The following is a 19,786-nucleotide window of genomic DNA, read 5'->3' as shown; positions in this document are numbered from 1 at the left end:
CTCCCGGTCCTTCACCAAACCTGCTTAGCGCTAAACACGCGGCAGCTCACGACAAACCTCGTCTTCACACTGATCCCAGGTTCTGACCCCAGGGACTAATGGCGGCACTTACAGGCTGGATGAGGTCTTTCTCCTTGAAGGGAATGCCTCCCACGGTCAGGTTCAGGTGGTACAGGCCTCTGTCCGGCTGAAACAGATCCCCCGCCACCACGATCTTCATAACAGACTCCTTGTTCACCTTGATGACCAGATTCTGCTCCAGCTCCTCAACAGATATCTGAGGAAAACCAGCGCTGTGAGAGGTGGGAGTGTACTTTCTGAGGGCCACCCAACCTCGGGGCGACCACGTTCATCGCCACCTAGGACTCAGAGACACCCAAGCTCTGGCTGACAACGCTCGTCACCTACACCTCATCCAAGTGCCCACACAGCCTCCGTGCAGCTGGTGCTGTGGCTCAGGCTCCCCGCCAGCACTGCTACCCCTACACACCCCTCCCTACAAGGAAACCCACTTGGAGCCACTTCTCTCATCTCGTGGCTTAGAGCCCCTTCCCTAAACCTCAGCCAGGGAGTGGGAATTATGCCTGACGTCGCTGCCCCACTGGGTCAGCCTGGCCCTGACATCACCACCCCATTGAGTCAGCCCGGCCCTGATGTCACCACCCCACTGGGTCAGCCTGGCCCTGACGTCGCTGCCCCACTGGGTCAGCCCTGATGTCAACACCCCACTGGGCCAGCCCAGCCCTGACGTCACCACCCCACTGGGTCAGCCCTGCCCTGATGTCACCACCCCACTGGGTCAGCCCTGATGTCATCACCCCACTGGGTCAGCCCTGCCCTGATGTCACCACCCCACTGGGTCAGCCCGGCCCTGATGTCACCACCCCACTGGGTCAGCCCTGATGTCACCACCCCACTGGGTCAGCCCGGCCCTGATGTCACCACCCCACTGGGTCAGCCCTGATGTCATCACCCCACTGGGTCAGCCCTGACATCACTGCTCCCCCATTTCGGTCCTTCTCACCTTTACTGTGCACAGCTAAAGGCAGAAAAACACATTTTACGTCTAAACTTCCAACACTTCACTCAGCACCTGGCACACACTGAATGCTGAATGAACACGAGTCCATTCTGAAACTTTCCACTCTTTTCTACTTTCCATGTAGAAAAATATTCAAACCTATCGCTCTGTACACTGTGTGTCTTCCTGATTTTCCAGAAATCTGCCGATTCCCTCTTTGTCAAAGGTGGAGAAACATTTAGGTACTTGGGCCTGAGCTGGCCGAGAGAACGCGGTGCCCGTGAGTGGCGCTGCTGGGGCGGGACTGGTTAGCAGTGGGGGACAGAAGAAACCCTGGATGTGCAGTTCATCTGGCGGTGGCAGCTCTGTCCACTGACTGGTCAGGCTTCCTCCAGCTTTCTCACCACAGGGTACCGTCCCCAAACCCACCCAGGACCTCTCGTGCCCCACAACCTCGGAGTGGGATACCGGCTTCAACCCCTGAGGCTGCTTCCTTCCAGATTTATTGTTTTATCTGTAGCTTTGCTGCTTTGGAGATACTTGCACTTTAAAGGCAGGAAAGAGGGAACTAAGTAGTATTTGACAGGATGGAAATATTAGCAAAAATCTACAGCGTTTTTATTCCCAGAAGCCGGGTGAAATTTTCCATTTTATCTTCACTTCTAAAGGAAAAGAGAATGCTTTTCTCATTTCTCTTTTAAGTGTTTACTTCTGAAAGCCCACTTCCAACTATGGAGCCTCTGGATGGTTGGAGGGAGCCTGCTGTAGCACAGGCTGCTCTGCCCCAGGCGTTGGGATGCAGACAAGGCAGTGAGCTCCAAGGCCAACATCTGGCGGGACAGCTGCCTCCGGGTCAGGTCTAACCAGGCCATTCTCCACAGAGAGGCACCGAGGGTGAGTATGCCTGGATTTCATCAGGAACAGAGCAGACTCCAGAAGCCAGAGCCCAAGACGGTGTGTGTCCCATCTGACCCTGCCTTACGCTGACAGGTGAGTTCCTGGAGCCCAGACAGGCCACATGGAGATGGGCAGGTGCCTGGACCTCGATCAGGGTTTCTCAGCACTATTCGCAGTCTGAACGAAGGCGCCTCTGCAGGGGGCACCCTGCCCCCTGCAGGGTATCTAGCAGTGCCCCCTGCTCTCGACCCAGTGCCAGGCTCCCCACCCCTAAACTGTGCCTCCAGACAAAGCCAGGGGGCCCCTGGTGGAATCACCCCTGCTGATGACATGAAGAGCTGACGCCCCACCAGAGTTCAAGCTTCCGGGGGGGCACAGGGCCTGTCCTGCCATGTGCAGCACCCACTAACTGCTAGGCATGTGCACGCACAATCAACTGCCAGGGCCTGCACCCCAGCAGACCCCGGGCCGGCCCAGGAGGGGCAGGGGTGGCCACACTTACCGTCTGCCACATGCCATGGTTGATGATAGGCCCGCTGCTGGTGACACGGGAGACTCCGTGGTAATGGAGCTGCAGCTCCAGCCGGCCAGCCCGCAGGCCCAAGACGATCCAATTGTTGCCTTGATGGCCTCCAGCAAACAAGAGGATGCCTTCGGGGTCAAAGGTCCTGAAGTCAAACTCCGCCACCAACCTGAGGGCCAATGCCAAGAAACAAACTGGTTACACACAGGTCTGTGGTCCCCGCCGCCTTCCCCGGGAGAGCTCAAACTGGCCTAGGAAAGAGAAGCAGGTGCGCAGGCCAAGGTCACTGCAGACCCAGGCCGAGCGCCCCACAGCACCCAGAGCTGAGCTCCTCGGGGAGGTGTCCTGCTGGTGCCAACCCAGAGCCCAGCGCTGAAACTGGGCTGTGGCTGCATCTGTGCCAAGACTGAGCTGGTGGCCAGGGAGGCCAGGACTGGTCATCTGTGTGTTAGCCGGCCCGGGGACACAGGAGGGGAGCCATTGGTGGCCCACTTCCCTGGGGTGCTGCTGGGTGTGCTTGCCTTGTGGGAGCCACCTCCTCACCTCGTGGGCTGCAACCTTTTGAAGCGCAGTCTGATCACCGGTGTCCCACTGAACATTCGGCCCAGGTACAAGGACTTCATGCTTTTGGCCACATTGAAAGGCACACAGGGCAAAATGTCCTGTCGGAACGGGAGCGAGGAGTGTCAGGCAGGGCCAGGCCCTGGTTCGGCCCTGCTTCCAGTTACAAAGGGCCTGTCAGGATGCCAGAGCAGCCCTCGGCCTGCCCCCACACCCCGCCCAGTGTGGGCCCCTGGCACACGCACAGGCAGCGCTGGGGCATCAGGGCTGCGTTCTGGCTGAAACCCCGGGATCCCGTGACATCCCACCCACCGTGCGGGGGCTTGCAGGTGAGGCTGGTCCGACCTCTCTGGAAGCCTTGGGCTCGGGCACTTACAGCTGAACACCCTGCAGGGCCTCTCCCTGCTAACGATCCTTTTCCTTTTATTTTTTTAAATTACGAAAGATTTCAAACATACAGAAAAGGATAGAGAATAATAAAAACAAACTACAAATATTGTAAAGTAGATAAAATATGGAGGCCGAGGAGACTGCTGTTTCTAGAAAGTTGCTATCCAGTAATATTTTTCCCTGAGGTCCTGGGGCCATCGTGGGCATGTTAGTGTTCCGACTGCTAGAACTTGTGTGTGTACTTTAGTGGATCGGTTGGACTGTTTTTCTAGGTTTTCTGTTACTTGTCTTGGCCCGCATTTCATTTTTTTAAAAATTTCTTCCTGGCCCTGGCTGGTATGGCTCAGTGGATTGAGCCCCAGCCTGTGAACAAAAAGGTCACCGGTTCGGTTCCCGGTCAGGGCACATGCCTGGGTTGCAGGCCAGGTCCCCAGTTGTGGGTGAGGCAAGTGACTGGTATGTCCCTTATACATTAACATTTCTCTCCTCTCTTATTCTTACTCCTGTTCACTCGCTCTGAAAGTAAATAAATAAAATCTTTAAAAACAAGTTCTTCGTGCATAATGATACAGTAATTGTGATTTAAAAAAATTATCAGTTAAGCAGCATTGGAAGACTCAAACTCTTGGAAGCTTGTCTTTACCAAGTTGAGTGAGTCAGGTGTGCTTTTTTATTTCTTTTGTTTCCCTTGTTCCTGGAAGCTGCTCTACAGTGTGGTTTCTCCACTGCCTGGAGAGAACCGCAGGGAGCCTCAGTGGGGCAGCCAGGGGCCCACCAAGGGCGGGGCAGCACTGACTGCACATCGGGCTCCAAACCTGGGCAGACGAGAGGGCGCAAGGAAACATACACTTATGGCAAACAAGTCACGCTGCAGGCCCACACGGCCTGGTCCATCCCGGAGCAGGCGGCTGCTGTAGCAATCTCATAAATACGACCGAACCCCTGGGCCCACCCCACATCTCTCCATGTGGCCCCAAGTATACCAGGCCTTTCAGCAAGAGTGTTTCTCCCAGCAAACCTTCCCACCAGTTGCTAAAGGGCCAAAAGAGGAGCCAGCTTGGGCAGCCCAGCAAAATCAAGAGCAAGGCCAGAGCATCCTGGCCACGGGGGGTGGGGGGTGCTACCTCGCAGGTGTTCATGTCCTGGGACAGCTTGAGGCCCCCGCGTCCATTGCAGTGGCAGGCGTAGGTCCCCGGGGAGTTGACACAGGCCTGCTCACAGCGTCCCTCTGCACACTCGTCCACATCTGCCAACCACAAGGGAAATGTCACCTCACTTTGCACAACCACACACACTTTTTGTTGGTGTGTTCACTATGAAAACGAATTCTAGGCTAGGTGACTCAGGAGGCCCTCACCCCCAGAACCCCACTCCCAGAACTCCCCCCCCCCCGCCCCCAGCCCCGGCTCCTGAGTCCCGCTCAGCACCCAGGCCCGGCCCGCCTCAGCTCTCCATGCCTCCTCTGCCCTTTCCTGAAGGGAGCAGGTATTGTACAGTGTGAAGGAGGACGTTAGGACAAGCTAAGCCCACCAGCAGGCTACCAGGTCAGCAAACGAAGCACATCTGTGCGAAGCTTGGCCTGAAGATTCGGGGCAGGTTTGTGCCATGGACAGGAGTCCCCGGGTGTGTGAGGGGCTTGAGGGACGGGCCTGGAGGGGAGATGGAGGAGGGGGTGGGGCTGGGACCACCCTATCATCTCCCGCAAGTTTTGGGCAGCTGCCAGGGCACTAGGCAAGAAGCTGGTGAGAGACCACATTTCTCTGCACTCCCTGAGGACACGGCTGGGACTAACTGGGGAGGGAAGATCTCATCAGCCTGTCCCCAAATTCAGCAGGTCAAGCTGAGGCTGGGGAGAAGCCTGAGTCTGCCATAGTCCACAGGGTGTCTTCTCGTGGAATCTTATCTCTGTGCCTGTGGCATGTTGGAGAAGGTGCCCGGCTGCATCAAGAAGCACATGTGTGTGTATGTGTGTGGTGTATATACAAGTGTGGTGTGTGCACATGATGTGCATGTCTGTGTGCAGCGCACACATGTGCGGGGGTGTGCACACATGTACATAATAGGAATGTTTGTGTGTGGCACACACTTGTGGGTGTGTGTGCCCATGTGTGCATGTTTCTGTGTGGTGCAGGTGTGTGCTGTGCATGCATGTATGGACATGCACATGTGTGCATAACGGTGTGCATATGCAGCACAGGTATGGTGTGTGCGCACGTGTGTGGGCCTGTCCATGTGTACATAACAGTGTGTGTTTATGCATGTGTGCGGTGCAGGTGTGTGTGCGTGGGCAGTGCCTGCAGCGGCTGGGGCAGCGTACCTCGGCAGGCCTTGTCCTGGGAGCTGAATTCGTAGCCCTCGTCGCACAGGCAGGAGTAGGAGCCCGGCAGGTTCTTGCAGCGCGCCTCCCCGCAGGCATCTGCATCTGCACATTCGTCTATGTCTGCAAAAAACGCCAGAGGACCCCCGCTGTAGCCCAGACTGATGGGGCGGATGCAGCCAGCCCAGGCCTGCCGGTAGTGAGCCAGAAATTTACGGCAGCCCTGGCTGGCAGGCAGAGAACAGGCACCTGAGAGGCATTCTTGGTGCCGGGCCCCCTGGTCCTGACCCTGCCCTCTTCCCCTACAGCCCTCTGCTGCCTGCCCCTTCCTCCCACCCACTGGACTTTACAGCTCTAGGCCCAGGAGCAGGGATCCAGGATGGAGGGAATTTCTGATCAGGGTCTCGATCGAGAAGGTCAGTTTCAGGCACTGGACAGAGCACTGCTTGGCCGGAGGTGTGCACAGAACTGGTGTTTACTTTAAATATCTGCAGTATGGGAAGGTAAAAAAGTCACCCCGGGGGCCTCAGACCTTCAGTCTCACCCAGCACCCTGCAGCCCCTTGCTCCCCTCTGGGCACCCGGACCCATCTCCCTGCTCACACTGGGCTCTGTCCGCTGGAAACCAAACACCCCGGAACTGACACATACTCAAGGCAACGTCCAGATGTTTCCATCCGCTCTGCCATTTTGGCAACCAATAAGGAGGAAACCCTGCAGTGAAAAACCCATTTCCTTCAGCAACAGAAGGAATATCTAGAAAGTGCAATTGTCACTTCGAATAACATGTGATTCCTCAGATGGCAACATAAAACCCTGTATTGCAGTTTCACAACTACTCCTCGTTTCTTTACAGGGGTACTTTACCAACAAACACAGGCTTTCGAACATGAAAACTGTAAGACCTTGCTAACGGATGTAAGAATGAGCCAACGCAAACAGCATGTGTTCCCCAAGGGAAGTGTGTAAAACTGCCGGGCTTTCCTTTATCAGTGTTAGTATTGATCTGTGGCGATGCTCCTGAACTTGCATTTCATTTCAGGAGCCAGGCTGGCCAACCCCACGCCCGGGACCTTAGAAACCCGGCCTCCCTCAGCAAGTGAGGCGGTGGGTTCAGCCTGGCACCAGCTGCACCGGGGACCCCAGGCAGAGCCCCAAGGAGCAGGGAGGAGATGGCCAGCCCTCCCCCCCCCCCTGCACCACGCTCACACTGGGGGCTACAGGGTCAGTGTGTCCGTGCCCAGCATAAAGGGCGGCTTATCAGAGCGAATTCTGACCACAGCAGATAGTATCCTGCTACGATCTCAGGGCCGCCCTGCAGGCTTTAGCAGCCTTCACCGCCTCCACAAAGGCTTCTGATCTGCAAAGATGATCAGCCTCCAGACTTCCTGAGTCAGCAACCAAGACAGTGCCTAGCGACCTGTCCCCACAGGCCACTAAGGCATTGCTGCCGGGCAGAGTGGCCACAGCTGGCCTCTGCTAGCTACTCCAGGATAACCTAGACAAGGTTCCTTAAGCCCTAGCTGCCCAAGAGCCCCTGAAGGCCCTGCTAGGCCTGGTTGGCGCCCCCCTCAAACTGTCTGACTCAGGTGGCAGGCAGGACCCAAGAGACTGCCTTCCTCACAAGTCCCAGAGCTGTCACAGCAGCACCAGGGAAGGGCCCGGGGCTGGGGCTTTCTCTCCCAGCTGGAGTCTGTCCTTGCCGCATCCCAGCAGACCCAGCACTGGGCCATCTCTTCCCCAAAAGAAACAGCAGCTGGAACCCCAAATTCCACTGTGTCCATCATGACCTTAAGTCACCTCACTTTCTTCTCCCAGAGCAGCTGTATTGCTGCAGAACCTCCTGCAATGCAGCTCGTGGGGCTGGGGGCCCAGACTGTGCCCCGACCCCCATCCTTGGTGCCTCCCTGGCCTTAGCTGTCTCCACTCCTTCCTCCTTCCTCCTCAGCCCTCCTGACACTTTGCCCATTGAGGATGCCGCTGTTTAACTGGTAATCACGGAGTGCGATGACCCAAGACAGCTGAATGTGAGCAGGCAAGTGGGTGGTGTTGGCACTGGGTGCAGAAAGCCCAGACCCCACCCCACTGGGTACACTATGGTCAAGGGGCCCACCAGCCCTGAAACAGGTGCCAATGCCCCTCCTCCCATGGGGTCCTCCTCTGCTTCTCCTCCTGGGAGAGGGCCCAGCCCAGATCGCCTGCCCAGCCACACAGCCTGAGGCGCCTAGTCCCTTCCTGCAGCCGAGGGGAGACGGTGGAGAGTCCTGTGCCCTGAACTCACCAGCCCAGCGCCCCCTTTTCTCATGCTTCCCAGGGACAGTGCTTGAAGCAGGGGTTCAGGGGCCTCCGCCTCCTTCCTCCCAGCATCCAAGGAGGACGTGATGGAAGAACCAGTCTCTCTCACGGTCCTCATTCTCCAAAGCATCCTGGGCCTCAGTCTGGTGTCTCAAGGTCCAAAAAGACATAGGGATGGCCAAGAGAGGGGAGCTGTGTGAGGCCAGTACCTGCAGGCACGCCCTGAAACCCGCATGAGGGTGGGGCTCCTGCCATCGCACTAGTTACTAATCAGCCACGATAATGGGAGCGCCTCTCGGCCCCCTGACTCAGGCAGGTGCAGAGTCCCACCCTGCCGTCCTGCATACTGTTCTGGGGGGAAAGGCCACAGGATGCAGGGGTTCTCTCAGACCACTGTGTCCCCCTCAAGCTTCATAGACTTGGTGGGAGGTTGAAAGTAGACTAGTAATTTGGTCACTTGGGGTCATCCCAGAAGGTTAAAGCAGCGCTTCCCTCTGCGGTGCACAGTGGCATCGCCGGGGGCATCTGAAAAGCCCAGGAGAGAGCTCCACCTCAGACCCCGACAGTGAGTCCGGGCAGCCCTGCGAACTCCCCCATGGTGGCAGGTGCAACAGACACGAACCAAGTTCAAGAGCTTCTGCTCTGCAGGTAGGGCCTTCAAGTAATAGTGAGACCCCTGGGTGCCGTGTAAAACACTTCTGCCCAACAACGGCAGTGTCCTCAGCTGCTCTTAAGACGAGGACATGCCTGCAGGGTGCAAGACTTTCCTCAGGACGCCACAGAGCTGGGTCTGGACGTGGCCCCTGGCCGGCAGCCCTGATGGAGGGCTGCCAGTCTCAGGTTGAGCCGGGCAGGTGGAGGGGAATGGGTTACGCTGAGCACCCAGGCAAACACCGTCATGGATGCAAGAATGCCTCCTGGTCATCAGTGATGGGGGCCACCGATGTGGACAAAAGTGGAAGCTGTTTTCCAAGAGGGCAAAGTCGACCTTGTCCTGACTCCAAGATCTGCCCCGTGGTGCCTGATACTGCTCTCCCCGAACTCCGTCTGTCCATTTCCTGGGTGCACTGCGGGCAGCACTGAGAAACGTGCCCAGACTCTCAGGGATGCCGCAGCCAGACAGACATTAGCACGCCTGGATCGGAGGGCAGAGAGAGAGGAGGAAGCGGCCCCCTGAAACGTGGGGTGCCGCTCCTGGGTAGCCCCCTGCGGCTTTGACCAGGCCACACCACAGCTGCACAGGAGCAGAGGACACGGCCACAGTTTGCGGTGTCCTTCTTGGGCAGGCACAGGGTGCTAGGCCCCGAGGGAGCCCAGACCGGACTGCATGCAGAAGAGGGATGGGCTGCTGAGCTGCCTGCTGCTTTGCTCAGGGAGTGGGTCTTTCCTGGAGGCAGGCTGGCAGCTGGGCAGGGCGGGGCCTTGGGGAGGTGAGCAGGGTGTGTGTCGAGAGGTGAGACCCTGGGACGGGAGCCTCTGCCCCTGCCCAAGCCCTGGAGATGTCCTGAGCTCCGAGTTGCACAGAGAAACCTGTGGTGCCATGGCACTGGAAGGAGGCCCAGCAGCCGCACCCGGGCAGGGCCGGGGTACTGAGCTCCGCCTCTGTTGGGCCGGCCTGGTCCACAGACACAGTGACTCATCCTGTGTGAGGTGGTGCTGGGGCAGCTCCCTCTGGCTGCTGACATGCCCGGGCATGTGCTCGTTCTTCTGGACAACCTCCTCCCTCCTCTCCAGGAGCAAAAGAAGCAGCTGCCGCCAGCAGCCTCTTGCAGAGAGCCAATGTGACTGACAATTCAGCAACTTGGCAATTACCAAATAAAAGAGGGGAGGAGCAGGGAGGAGGGAGACCGAGAGGGGAGGAGAGGGGCCGGGGAAAGCCTGCAGGTCCAGACCCAGGGCCTTACCTTGGCAGGTCCTGCTGTCCTGGGAAAGTGTGTAGCCGCTGTAGCAGGCACAGTGGAAGCTGCCTGGCTTGTTGTAGCATATCTGGTTGCACCCCCCATTCTTCTGGCTGCATTCGTTGATATCTGGGCACACACAGGACACAGAGGGACTGGGGAGAGCCCAGAGGTGACACGCAACCCGCCTTGAACCTGTGGCAGCGTCTGCAGGTCCATCTCCACTGCATCCACCCTCAGACCATGGGCAGGAGGACACAGGGAGGCCACCTGTGCAGTGGGTGCTGACAGTCCATGGTGCCAGCTCTGTAACTGTCCGAGTGTGCATGGGAGGGGGGCGGGAGTGAAAAGTGCCCAGGATGGACACAGCTGGGCAACCACGAGGCCCCAGCTCAGTCTGGCCGGGCCCCACACGGGCTGAGCTTCGCCCTCACAGGCTGCCTGTGGGCAGGGCCTCCAGTTTAGCTCAGCTGCCCTGGGAAGGAGCCCCAGGAGGCCCTGAGGGGGAACAGGGCTCTCGGCCACAGGGAAGAGGCTCGCCTGAGAGTCCTAACCAGGTGCTGGGGGATTTTTCTTGCAGCTTCTTTGTTATCAATGTGCATGTGCAGACTCAAGGGATGTCGGAGATGGAATTGTACTGCTTTACAGTGGCTCTTTGCTTTGTTCCAGGCCTGCTTTTGGAGAAGACTCACTCCGCTCCTCCCCAGTTCTCCCAAGGAGCTGACGGATGGCTTCTCGAGCTGGACAGTGCCCCTGTCCCAAGAGGCAAAAGCAGGGCCTCCAGCACTGTCTAAACATTCTCACTCTTGGGATGACTCTGATGAGGGGCCGAGGAAGATCCGCTCGCCCATCTTCTCTGTCCTCGCCTGGGGGCTATGTGGAGGCTGGCCAGTGCGGGGCTCACTGCTAGGACACCCTGTGAGCTCCTCCATGCCTCCCCACTCCTGTCTCAGCCAGAACAAGCCTGCATGGCTGTGTCTCCAACTGGGGCAGGGAGGGAGTTCAAGCAGGGAGAGGACACAGCCTCTCCAGCTTGGGGGCCTCTCGGGTGGCCCTCCAGGGAGGTCCCAGCACTCACACCCTCAAGCCTTGTCCCGTGGTTGCGGTGGCCTTACCTTTGTCACAGAGCCGATCCCCCCAGCCGGCTTTGCACTGGCAAAAGAAGTTGCCCATGAGGTCTTGGCAGACTTGGGTCCCCTCCTTGTTGCAGGGCTTTGGATAGCACTGGTCAGGCAGGTCTGGGAGGAAAGGAAGGAGATTACTGTGCTGAGCTGCTCCCGGCCAGCTGGGAGGAACCAGTCATGCCGGGCGGCAGCACAGCCTCTTGTCGGGCCCTGGGAACATGGGCTCTTGGCAGGGGAACTCTGAGGCAGGCCCGGGTCACAGACCAGGCTGGCCACCTCTGGGCAGGAGTAGGGTCACAGACCAGGTTGGCCAGGCCCCCAGCTGGTTCCAGGAAGGAGTGGCCACCCACCCATAGGGCCAGAGCATTGGAGGCCTTGGCCCACCAGGGAGCAAGGGAGAAGAGTGGGCCTGGCTCAGCCCCATGAGCTCAGACCTCCCAGAGAGCAGGTCAACACAGCCCTGGCTGACCCAAGGGCCTTCGAGGCAGATGAGGACCATTCCCCCACCCCTGATGGACACCTCCACCCTCTCAGGCCAGCCCCCTGCCCACTCAAATCATGAGCACATCAACCTTTGCAAGCATTCTCGCCACTTGGCTGGGTCTCTGTGGGAGCACTGCCCCCTTTTTCCCCAGAAATCTGCCTGCACAGGATGGGGCACGGCCCCAGACCCAGGCTGCAGTATTGCTCCCACGCCCTCCCACAGCATCCCTGGGTGGCAGTGCCCACACCAGGTGTGCTCTGACGGGCTCGCTTGGGGAGACATCTGCCTGGGATAAGCGTGTCAATCGCCAGCATAATTTCCACTTGTTTTAGGCACTGTGGTTAAGAGATCGTCCCCGTGGTGTGTCTTCCAAGGGCTCTCCATGCGACAGAGAGCTTCCTATAAACACAGCTGAAGTTTCCACGACACACGGCCAGCGGGCACTTACCCCATCCGTGTGGCGATCACATGCTCCCAGGCTTCAAGCAGCTGAGAGCAGAGTACTCGGGGGAAAGCTGTGATCGTGCCCAGAGCTCCAAGAGCCCTTCCACAAGGCCCCTGGCCGTGCCAAGGTGGGCCTGGCAGGCAGGGGCAGGCCTTCCCATCCATGTCTCTGCCATCGCCACTCAATCAGCCACACTGTCTGAGTTCTCAAACACTGTGAAGCAGCCAGACTCCACTGGCCTGAGAAAGACTTGTGTCCACAGACACACACGATGGCTGAGCCACTTTCTGGGAGGCTGGCAAACCCTGAGCTGGCCAGGCTGTAGTGGAGGAACAGACGGGTCTTGGGGAGCAGCAGGCCCTGCCTCACCACTGCTTTCCAAAGAGTCTCACCCAGTGAGCTGTGCCCTGACTCAGCCCACTCCAGGCGCAGGGTCCACACTGCCCTCCCACGGCACGTCTCCCCCAGTTCCCACAGGAAGCGCCACGTGACCGTCTGCTCCTGAACGACCTGCTCTCGTCCCTCACTTAAAGCCACCTTTGCCTTCACTCCTCAAAGAATCTTTTGACTGTCTTTCTCTCATGGGCCTACAGACATTAAATGTCTCCCAGTGACTGCTGTTTCCCTATTTCTCTTCTCCTCCAGTCCAGGGGGCACATGCTTTATCCAGTCCCCTAACAGCTCAAGGTCCACAGCTGAGTCCAAACTGAGGGCTGGGCTGGCTCGTTCACAGTCGGGGGTGGGGAGGGGGAAGACACTCCGAGGACCCTCAGTAAACTCACCCGTGTCCACAAGTGAGCGGATTTCAGCTGCACTGACAAACACAGCAAAACAGGCTTCTCTTTGTTTTATTTTTGGTTAAGGGCAGCTAGGTGCATTTCCCCAGCAGCCCTGGAGACTGTGGTCACCTAGACCAACTGGTTGTCAAAAATCCCCAGGCCCAGGCAGGTGGCGGATCAGGCAGCACAGGGGCAGGTGACACCAGGGGCATGCCCCCTGGCCTGGCTAAGACCAGCTACACGACATTCTTTCTAACACGCAGCATCCACTAGCATTCACACCTTTCACTAGCATTGTTTCCAAGGGCCAGAGTCCATCCACAGCACCTGAATCAGGCATGGCCACATTATAAATTTAGAAGCGAGGAGTCATCTTAGGTAATGTGGCAGGCGGGTAGATGCTCATCTGACCCCGGGAGAACTGGGACGAGGTGGTTCTCCAGCTTTTCCTCTCCGCCCCCATCCCATCCAGACCTGAAGTCACGACTCATCCCACTGCCTGGTCTCCAGGATCAGGCTCAAGCCAACGAACTGGGCCTCCAGCCACTGAAAGCACCAGGCCGGAGTCTTCTTTCTTAAAGTGAGTGGCATTTCCAGCCCGACTCCAAACTTGGAGACGGCATTTCCACCCCAGGGCATGCTCTTGTCATCCCAATGGATTCCTGGTAGGCCTGTTCCCCGCCGCCAGCTCAGGAGGCAGCTGGTCTCTGCGTTCCCCCAGCTCACGTAAGGTTGAGTCGGCCCTCATCGCCAGCACAGACTCCACACCCACTGAGCTCTGCATGCCCTTGGCTGTGCCCATGGCTGGGCACCCTGGTCAGTCCTCGGGGAATCTGCATAATCAAACTCACGAGTCTCTCATCGCGCATTTCTCTTGTGGGCTTTCCACGGCGCACCTCAGAGTGGGCTCGCTTTGCGTGATCGCAGCCAACAAAACAGTTGCAAATGTGTGGACCGAACACAGCGTCCCCAGTATTTCGGAGATGCTGCACAGCTGTTTTGGGCCGGGAGCCATAAATGCCTTCTACCTGTGAGCAAGAGGGAACTGGGTCCAGCGATCAGAGGAATTCGGTCATGGAATGGCGCTTCACACACATGCTCCTCCTGCTGCCTTCTCATGCTCGCTGTAACGAGGGTCATCCTCTGCGGGCAGGAGGAACGGGGAGAGCGAGGCCAAGCCCAGCCCCAGGACTGGAGAGAAGAAGGGACAGGCCTGCTTTCCTGACTCCGTCTTGGCAGGAAGGGGCTCTAAGGGTAGGGGGGCTGGAGAAGCCAGCTGCGCGTGATGTTTGCCGGGCCTGGCCAGCACCTGGGCCTGGGTGGAGCAGTCGGTTCACCTCACGCCTCCCAAGACACTTGACACAAGACCCAGATGGGCCCCCACGGGTGGGGAGTTGGGGAGGTGGTGTGAGTCTCCATCTGACATGGGTAAAGATTTAAAGTTATTTCGGAAGTACACACATGTACCTTTGGTGTGGAGGGCTGTTAACTTCATCTAGAATTTGCCTAGAATGCCTAACCCCTCTTAAAAAAAAGTTCAGGAGCCTAAGGGCCAATACCAGCTTCTACTGTGGTGGGATTTTCTAAGAGATTTCTACACAACACCCATCCCAGGCAGAGCCTCTCCCTGCCAGAACTAAGTCAGGAAAGCAGGTCTGTTCCCCCATCTCTCCAGTCCTGGGGCTGGGCTCGTCCCCCCACCCCCACCCCACATAGCCCTCGTCACAGCGAGTGCAGTGGCCTGGAAAGGTGGCTGGAGCCCCATGTGGGGACTGCAGGGCTGACCTTGGGTAGGCTTGAGGCGGCTGCAGGTGACCCACCATTCCATGACCGAATTCCTCTGATCGCTGGACCCAGTTCCTACTTGCTTACCCGTAGAAGGCACTTACAGCTCCCTGCCAAAAACATCCATGCAGCAGAGGAAGGAAATAATAAAGATCAGGGCTGGGTGGAAAGGTGAAGGGATTAAGCCAAAAAACAAACAAACAAAAAAACCCTATCTCAGAGACAGAGACAACAGTATGATAATTATCAGAGGAAAGGAGGGTGGGGAAAGGGTGGAGAGGGAAAGGGGGGATGAATGGGGATGGAAGGAGACACGACTTGGGGTGGTGAACACGCAGTCTACAGATGAGGTGTCCTAGAATTGTATACCTGAAACCTACATAATTTATTACCCATGTCACCCCAATAAATTCAGTGAAAAGAAAACCTCTTTGGAGTTAAGACAAACTTTCGCAGACCCAAGGGAGCCCACTTCACCCCCTATCCCCGTCCCCGAAAGCCCGCAGAGGGTTCCTGGGCTGACAGACAACCCGTGCCCTGAGGTAGGGTGTCCGAATGGAAGGAGCTGCTTAGGAGCTAAGGGGCTTATCTTGGCCTTGAGATGCCTGTGTTGAAGGAAAGGGAGGAAGGAACTTGTTTGTTACTGTGGCCTGGAATGTGAAACATCCGCTGACAGCCACCAGGATGGCTGTCTCGGGTGCTTTTTACTCCCCCTTCCCAAAATGCGAAGGTGATGACAAGTTATAACCTGGACAGCACGCTCCAACCTGGGGCCCAGGGTTCTGACCGAAGAGATAGTGCAAAGGAATCCTCCCTCATGAGGAGAGTCGGGCGGGGGCTCACAGAACCTGCCCTGGGCAAGGCAGCGAAGCCCAAACTTCAGAAATCAACCAACAGCAGGCAGGCCCACCCGCGGGAAGCAGGCCAGCTCGAGAGGGCATCTGTGAACAGGGAAGACTGACCGTGTGTGGAAGACTCGCCCCAGGCCTGGGGCTGGTCTGGGCTGAACACTAAAAGGTGGTTGCTTGAGGCTTTGAGGCTATTGCTTGAATTTTAACAATAATGGACAACCAAAGCACTCAGCTATACACTGTCTGTGATCACCAGCGGTGACACAGCGGAGACTGTTTTTAGGAAGAACAGAGGAAAACAGCGCCAGGTTGCCTGAATTGATCCCCTGTGCACTCAGGCCCAAAGGCACTTCTTCCAGGACAGCAAGACAGGGGGCGCGTCCTTCCCAGAGTGACAGCCCAACTCCATGGCAGTCTTTACGGGGTTCCTCTTCAAGGACAGTTGGGGTATTTGTGCAGTATCTCAGGCTTCAGGGACTTCTGTCATACCCAAGAGTCACCTGAAGTGCACGGGACCCTGGTCAGGTGCCTGAGGAGGATGTGCTTGGTCCCGGGGAGGGAAGGGGCGAGTGGCTTGCTCAGGGTCACAGTGGGCCCTGGGCGGCACAGAGAGAGCAGGTGCGGGAGGCAGCTTCCTAGTCTGCCAGAAACTGCACTTAACACGTCGGGCACAAGCAGCAGCTCTATGAGATTTCCCCTCTAAACAGCAGCTCAGGAAACATCTCTGGGATTCTCCCTCCTTCCTCACCTCCCAGGCTGTCTGCCACCCAGGAGGAAAAGTCTCAACCAATTAAGAAACGGTCTTTGCTACTCAAACAACTCAAGTCACTTCAATGCACAGAAGCTCTCACACAGGAACCACACAGCCCAGGACTGCGGCGATCTGAGCAGAACCCAGAGATTGTGAGTGAGTGCTGTTGGAACACGGCGGCGGCCCACTGGAGAAACACGAACACATCCAGATCCGTCCTTCATCAGGAGAAGTCCCAGGTGGTCACACAGGTATACATAAAACATTAGATAACTTTTTTATAATCTCAGAAAACGGACAGTTGAAAACCTGGGAACTAAAACAACCTAATGAATTTGAATACATTATCATAAAATAAGAAATTGGTTTGGCAAATTGACAACAACAACGAAAAATGCTAACTAAAAACAAAAAGCCAAAATGACCTGAAGCTGAACTGCTCCCCTGTCTGCCTGAGGCCCCCGGGAGGTCCTGAATGACCCCTGGGGAGGCTGAGGTCACGGTCTGACCCTGAGGGGAGGGGCTGGCTCCAGGTCTCCCTCCATGCATGGCCATGGGTTTTGGCTTCTCTGAGTAATAGACGCCTCTGCCCAGTGGCGAGCGGGAGTCGGGCCACACAGCAGCACTCCTCTCCCTTTCCGAGGTAAATCGATCATTTCCTCTGTTCATCTGGCCGAGGCTGGGGTCTGTGATGGGAGCAGGTCAGAGGAAGCATGGGGCCAGCACGTGGACAGAGCCCTGGCCAGCCAGGGGCTATGAGCAGTCCTGGGCCTGGCCAGCCTTCCAGGCTGTCCCTGAAGAGGCAGGTGACCTGTGACACCAAGCACAGGAAGAGTCCTGCTGTGTGGTGACTGGCACCTCAGTTCTCCTCACCCACAGAACAGGTGCGGTGAAAACACCAACACCACGAGCTCGGTGCCGATTAATCAGCCGTACTTCAAAGCACCTGGGACCAAGGCAGGCCTGAGTCAGGCTCAGCAGCGGTGGCCACGCGGTTCCATGGGTGGGTTAAAATTCATGCAACAGGAATGCCAGTTTTCCTGTATGCTAACTTAAAATTACATCAATAATAATAAAAAGATGCGTTATGACCTGAGGGGGAAAATTGTTACCTTTAGTACAAATGGCATATTTGCAAAATCTAATCAAGAGCTCCTATAAATTGAGAAAAACAGGTAAAGAATATGAACAAATCATTCACAGAATATAAAACCTTAAACACATGAGCTCAGCTTCACTTATTAGTAAGAAAAACATCAACTGAAATGACTGGATAAAATAAAATGTCATCTTTCACCATTTACATTGGAAGAGATCAGAAAGTTTTGAAAAATACACTAGACTGTGGAAGAAGTGGGCTCTCCTGCTCAGCCGCTGGCGGGGGCGGGAGGAGGGGGTGGGGGGCGGGGGGCATCAGTCACAATGAAAAGGGAACACAGGTTGGAGCCTGCAATTCCATCCCTGCAATTCCATCCCTAGGAATTTATCCTGCAGATTCACTTAGATGTGAGAGGTGACAAATGTACAAGGCTATCGCTCTGGTTTGTCTGTAATAATAAAAATCTGGAAATAACCTAGGAGTCCACCACTACGCATTGGTCAAATGACGCTCCTCGCCCCCCGCCAGTGTTGACAGGAACGTGCTCGTGCAGCTCTGCGTGTACTGGCATGGAAGGTACCCATGGCATCTGGTGGCAGAGAGGGGTCAGATCATATGACACCGCTCATATTATATATTCTCAGAACTGGCAACCGTGGTGGCCTCTGGGAAAGGGAGCTCATGGTTGACCAGGAGGCAGGCCCAGCGATGGGCATTCTCTTTACACCCTTGTGGAAGGTTTAGGTTTCATACCGTGAGCATTTCTTGCTGATTCAAAGCCAAACATACTTGCTTACACAAGACAGTTTATTGAAAAGGGAGCAGACTTCGGGAAGGTGTTACAGCCCCTTAAGATAATGGAAATAGTTAAGACCCCCCCAAAACCACCACAAAGCTTAAAGTTACCCGAACTCACATGGCTTTGAGGAAGACAGGAAGGACACAGACTTACTTTGAGCGCATTTAACAAAATCTGGGTGTTTCGTGTACGGAGATCCATATTTACTGATGCAAGCTGCAAGAAAGAAATGGTGTGTCACTCTTCAGCCACGGGAGGTGAAACGGACTTTAGAAAGGGTACTACGGTCTCTTAGACACCTCTGGAAGAGTAGATCATCCCCCTTTCCTGGGATGCTACAGTCCTCCAGCCATAACGCGGTTCAGCTTTGTTAATAGATCTTAACAAAACGCTGTCACACTGACCAGCAGCAAACAGCCCCCACCAAGACATCAGGCCCTGCACCCAAGAGCGTTACTGAGCACCGTCTGTGGCTTCTGCGGCGGGTCCCTCTGCTCTTGTGCAGAAGACTCACTAATAGCATTCTGAAAGTTTTCTGATCTGAGCGCAGTCAGAGAGTTCAACTTCCATTTCAAGTTGACCCCTGTTTGGAAACACTGCCCTCAATTTGAAAGTCAACCTGCTTTGGAAATTCAAAAGCAGATTCTGGACATCTGGACACCGAGTGGCAGCGGATGTCCCACACGAGCAGGGGGAGGAGGGATGCGGGGCATTTTGAGCACGCGCACCCTGGCCTGATGTGAAACGTGAAGCTGTGCAGAATGGGTGTTGAGCCACTTTATCTGGTCCTTCCACAGGTCCCCGGTGCTTCTCCACACCTACCAGGACAGTGGCACAGGCAACAGATGGTCCCTGAAGGGGGCGCTCATGGGATAACTGGTCACCCTTTGCCTCATGCAACAAACCCCAGATACCCAGAGAGCCCAGAAACGGGCGGGTTCCGGGCTTTTCCGGGCCAGCCGCAGGTCCACTTTGCTTGTTGCCAGATTGAGCTCAGAGAAGGTGCCTGCCTCTAAGAGGATGTAAGGCCAAGGGAAAATTTACCAGCCTGCATTTAAAAAATTAAAAAGGAAGACCCTGGAATACATTTCTCTCATTACAAGTGGTATGCATCCAAAAACATCTTAAAAGGGCACTGACTAAAGGAGCAGCTCTCGGGCATCCAGGCCCCTTTCCGGTTGTTGGGAGGTCAATGCCATTGTTTTGGTAAGGCTAGCTGCCATTCACCCTTTTCCTCCCGTTCCCTCCCCAGGGCACAGCAGAGCTTTCCGGAGGCCCCCCTACACACAATGACATCACCCCTCTATGGCCAAGAGGGTGTTTGCTGGTACATTCCCGTTGTTCAAATTAAATAAAAAACAGTTTTTAATGATCTCAGTTTTAATTAATAGCATGGTAAATATCCATAAATACAGCCCACATGAACAAAAGCTCTTTGGCATCCTCTATAATATCTGAAATACAGAGTCCTCAGATCAGAAAGCCTGAGAATTACTAAATTAACCATATTTCCAAATAATAAGCTAATCCTGGACTCAGAGCAGAAAAGAGGTTTGCAAATAATGGTGTTGGACTGAAGTTAACACGGAGCATTACGGTACCAAAGACACAAGTGTTTTGCCCTGCGTGCTGTGGACAGTTTCAAACTCGCTATGTCATTAAGCAATCTTCCCTCCAGGAATAACGCAGTAATGAGGTTTTTACCAATCGTTTCTCCGCCTTGTAACACATATTCCCCAACTATGCCTTTATGACAATCAAAGGAAGC

General features: G+C 55.9%; 1 protein-coding gene across 1 annotated transcript in view; it reads right to left on the bottom strand.

The window, feature by feature from the left end:
• Window positions 1-19,786, bottom strand: part of GAS6 (growth arrest specific 6) — a 47,977-nt gene that overhangs the window by 8,846 nt on the left and 19,345 nt on the right. The window contains exons 4-11 of the mRNA XM_024578859.4: window positions 18,172-18,234; window positions 11,017-11,139; window positions 9,908-10,030; window positions 5,710-5,832; window positions 4,517-4,638; window positions 2,985-3,103; window positions 2,421-2,610; window positions 113-277 (exon numbers count right to left, since the gene is read on the bottom strand). Coding sequence (XP_024434627.2) covers window positions 113-277; window positions 2,421-2,610; window positions 2,985-3,103; window positions 4,517-4,638; window positions 5,710-5,832; window positions 9,908-10,030; window positions 11,017-11,139; window positions 18,172-18,234 — 1,028 coding nt within the window. The remainder of the gene's footprint in view (window positions 1-112; window positions 278-2,420; window positions 2,611-2,984; window positions 3,104-4,516; window positions 4,639-5,709; window positions 5,833-9,907; window positions 10,031-11,016; window positions 11,140-18,171; window positions 18,235-19,786) is intronic.

This window comes from Desmodus rotundus, chromosome 13 (genome assembly GCF_022682495.2).
Source record: "Desmodus rotundus isolate HL8 chromosome 13, HLdesRot8A.1, whole genome shotgun sequence".
Taxonomy (NCBI): Eukaryota; Metazoa; Chordata; class Mammalia; order Chiroptera; family Phyllostomidae; genus Desmodus; species Desmodus rotundus.
This window is presented reverse-complemented; position numbering and strand designations above follow the sequence as displayed.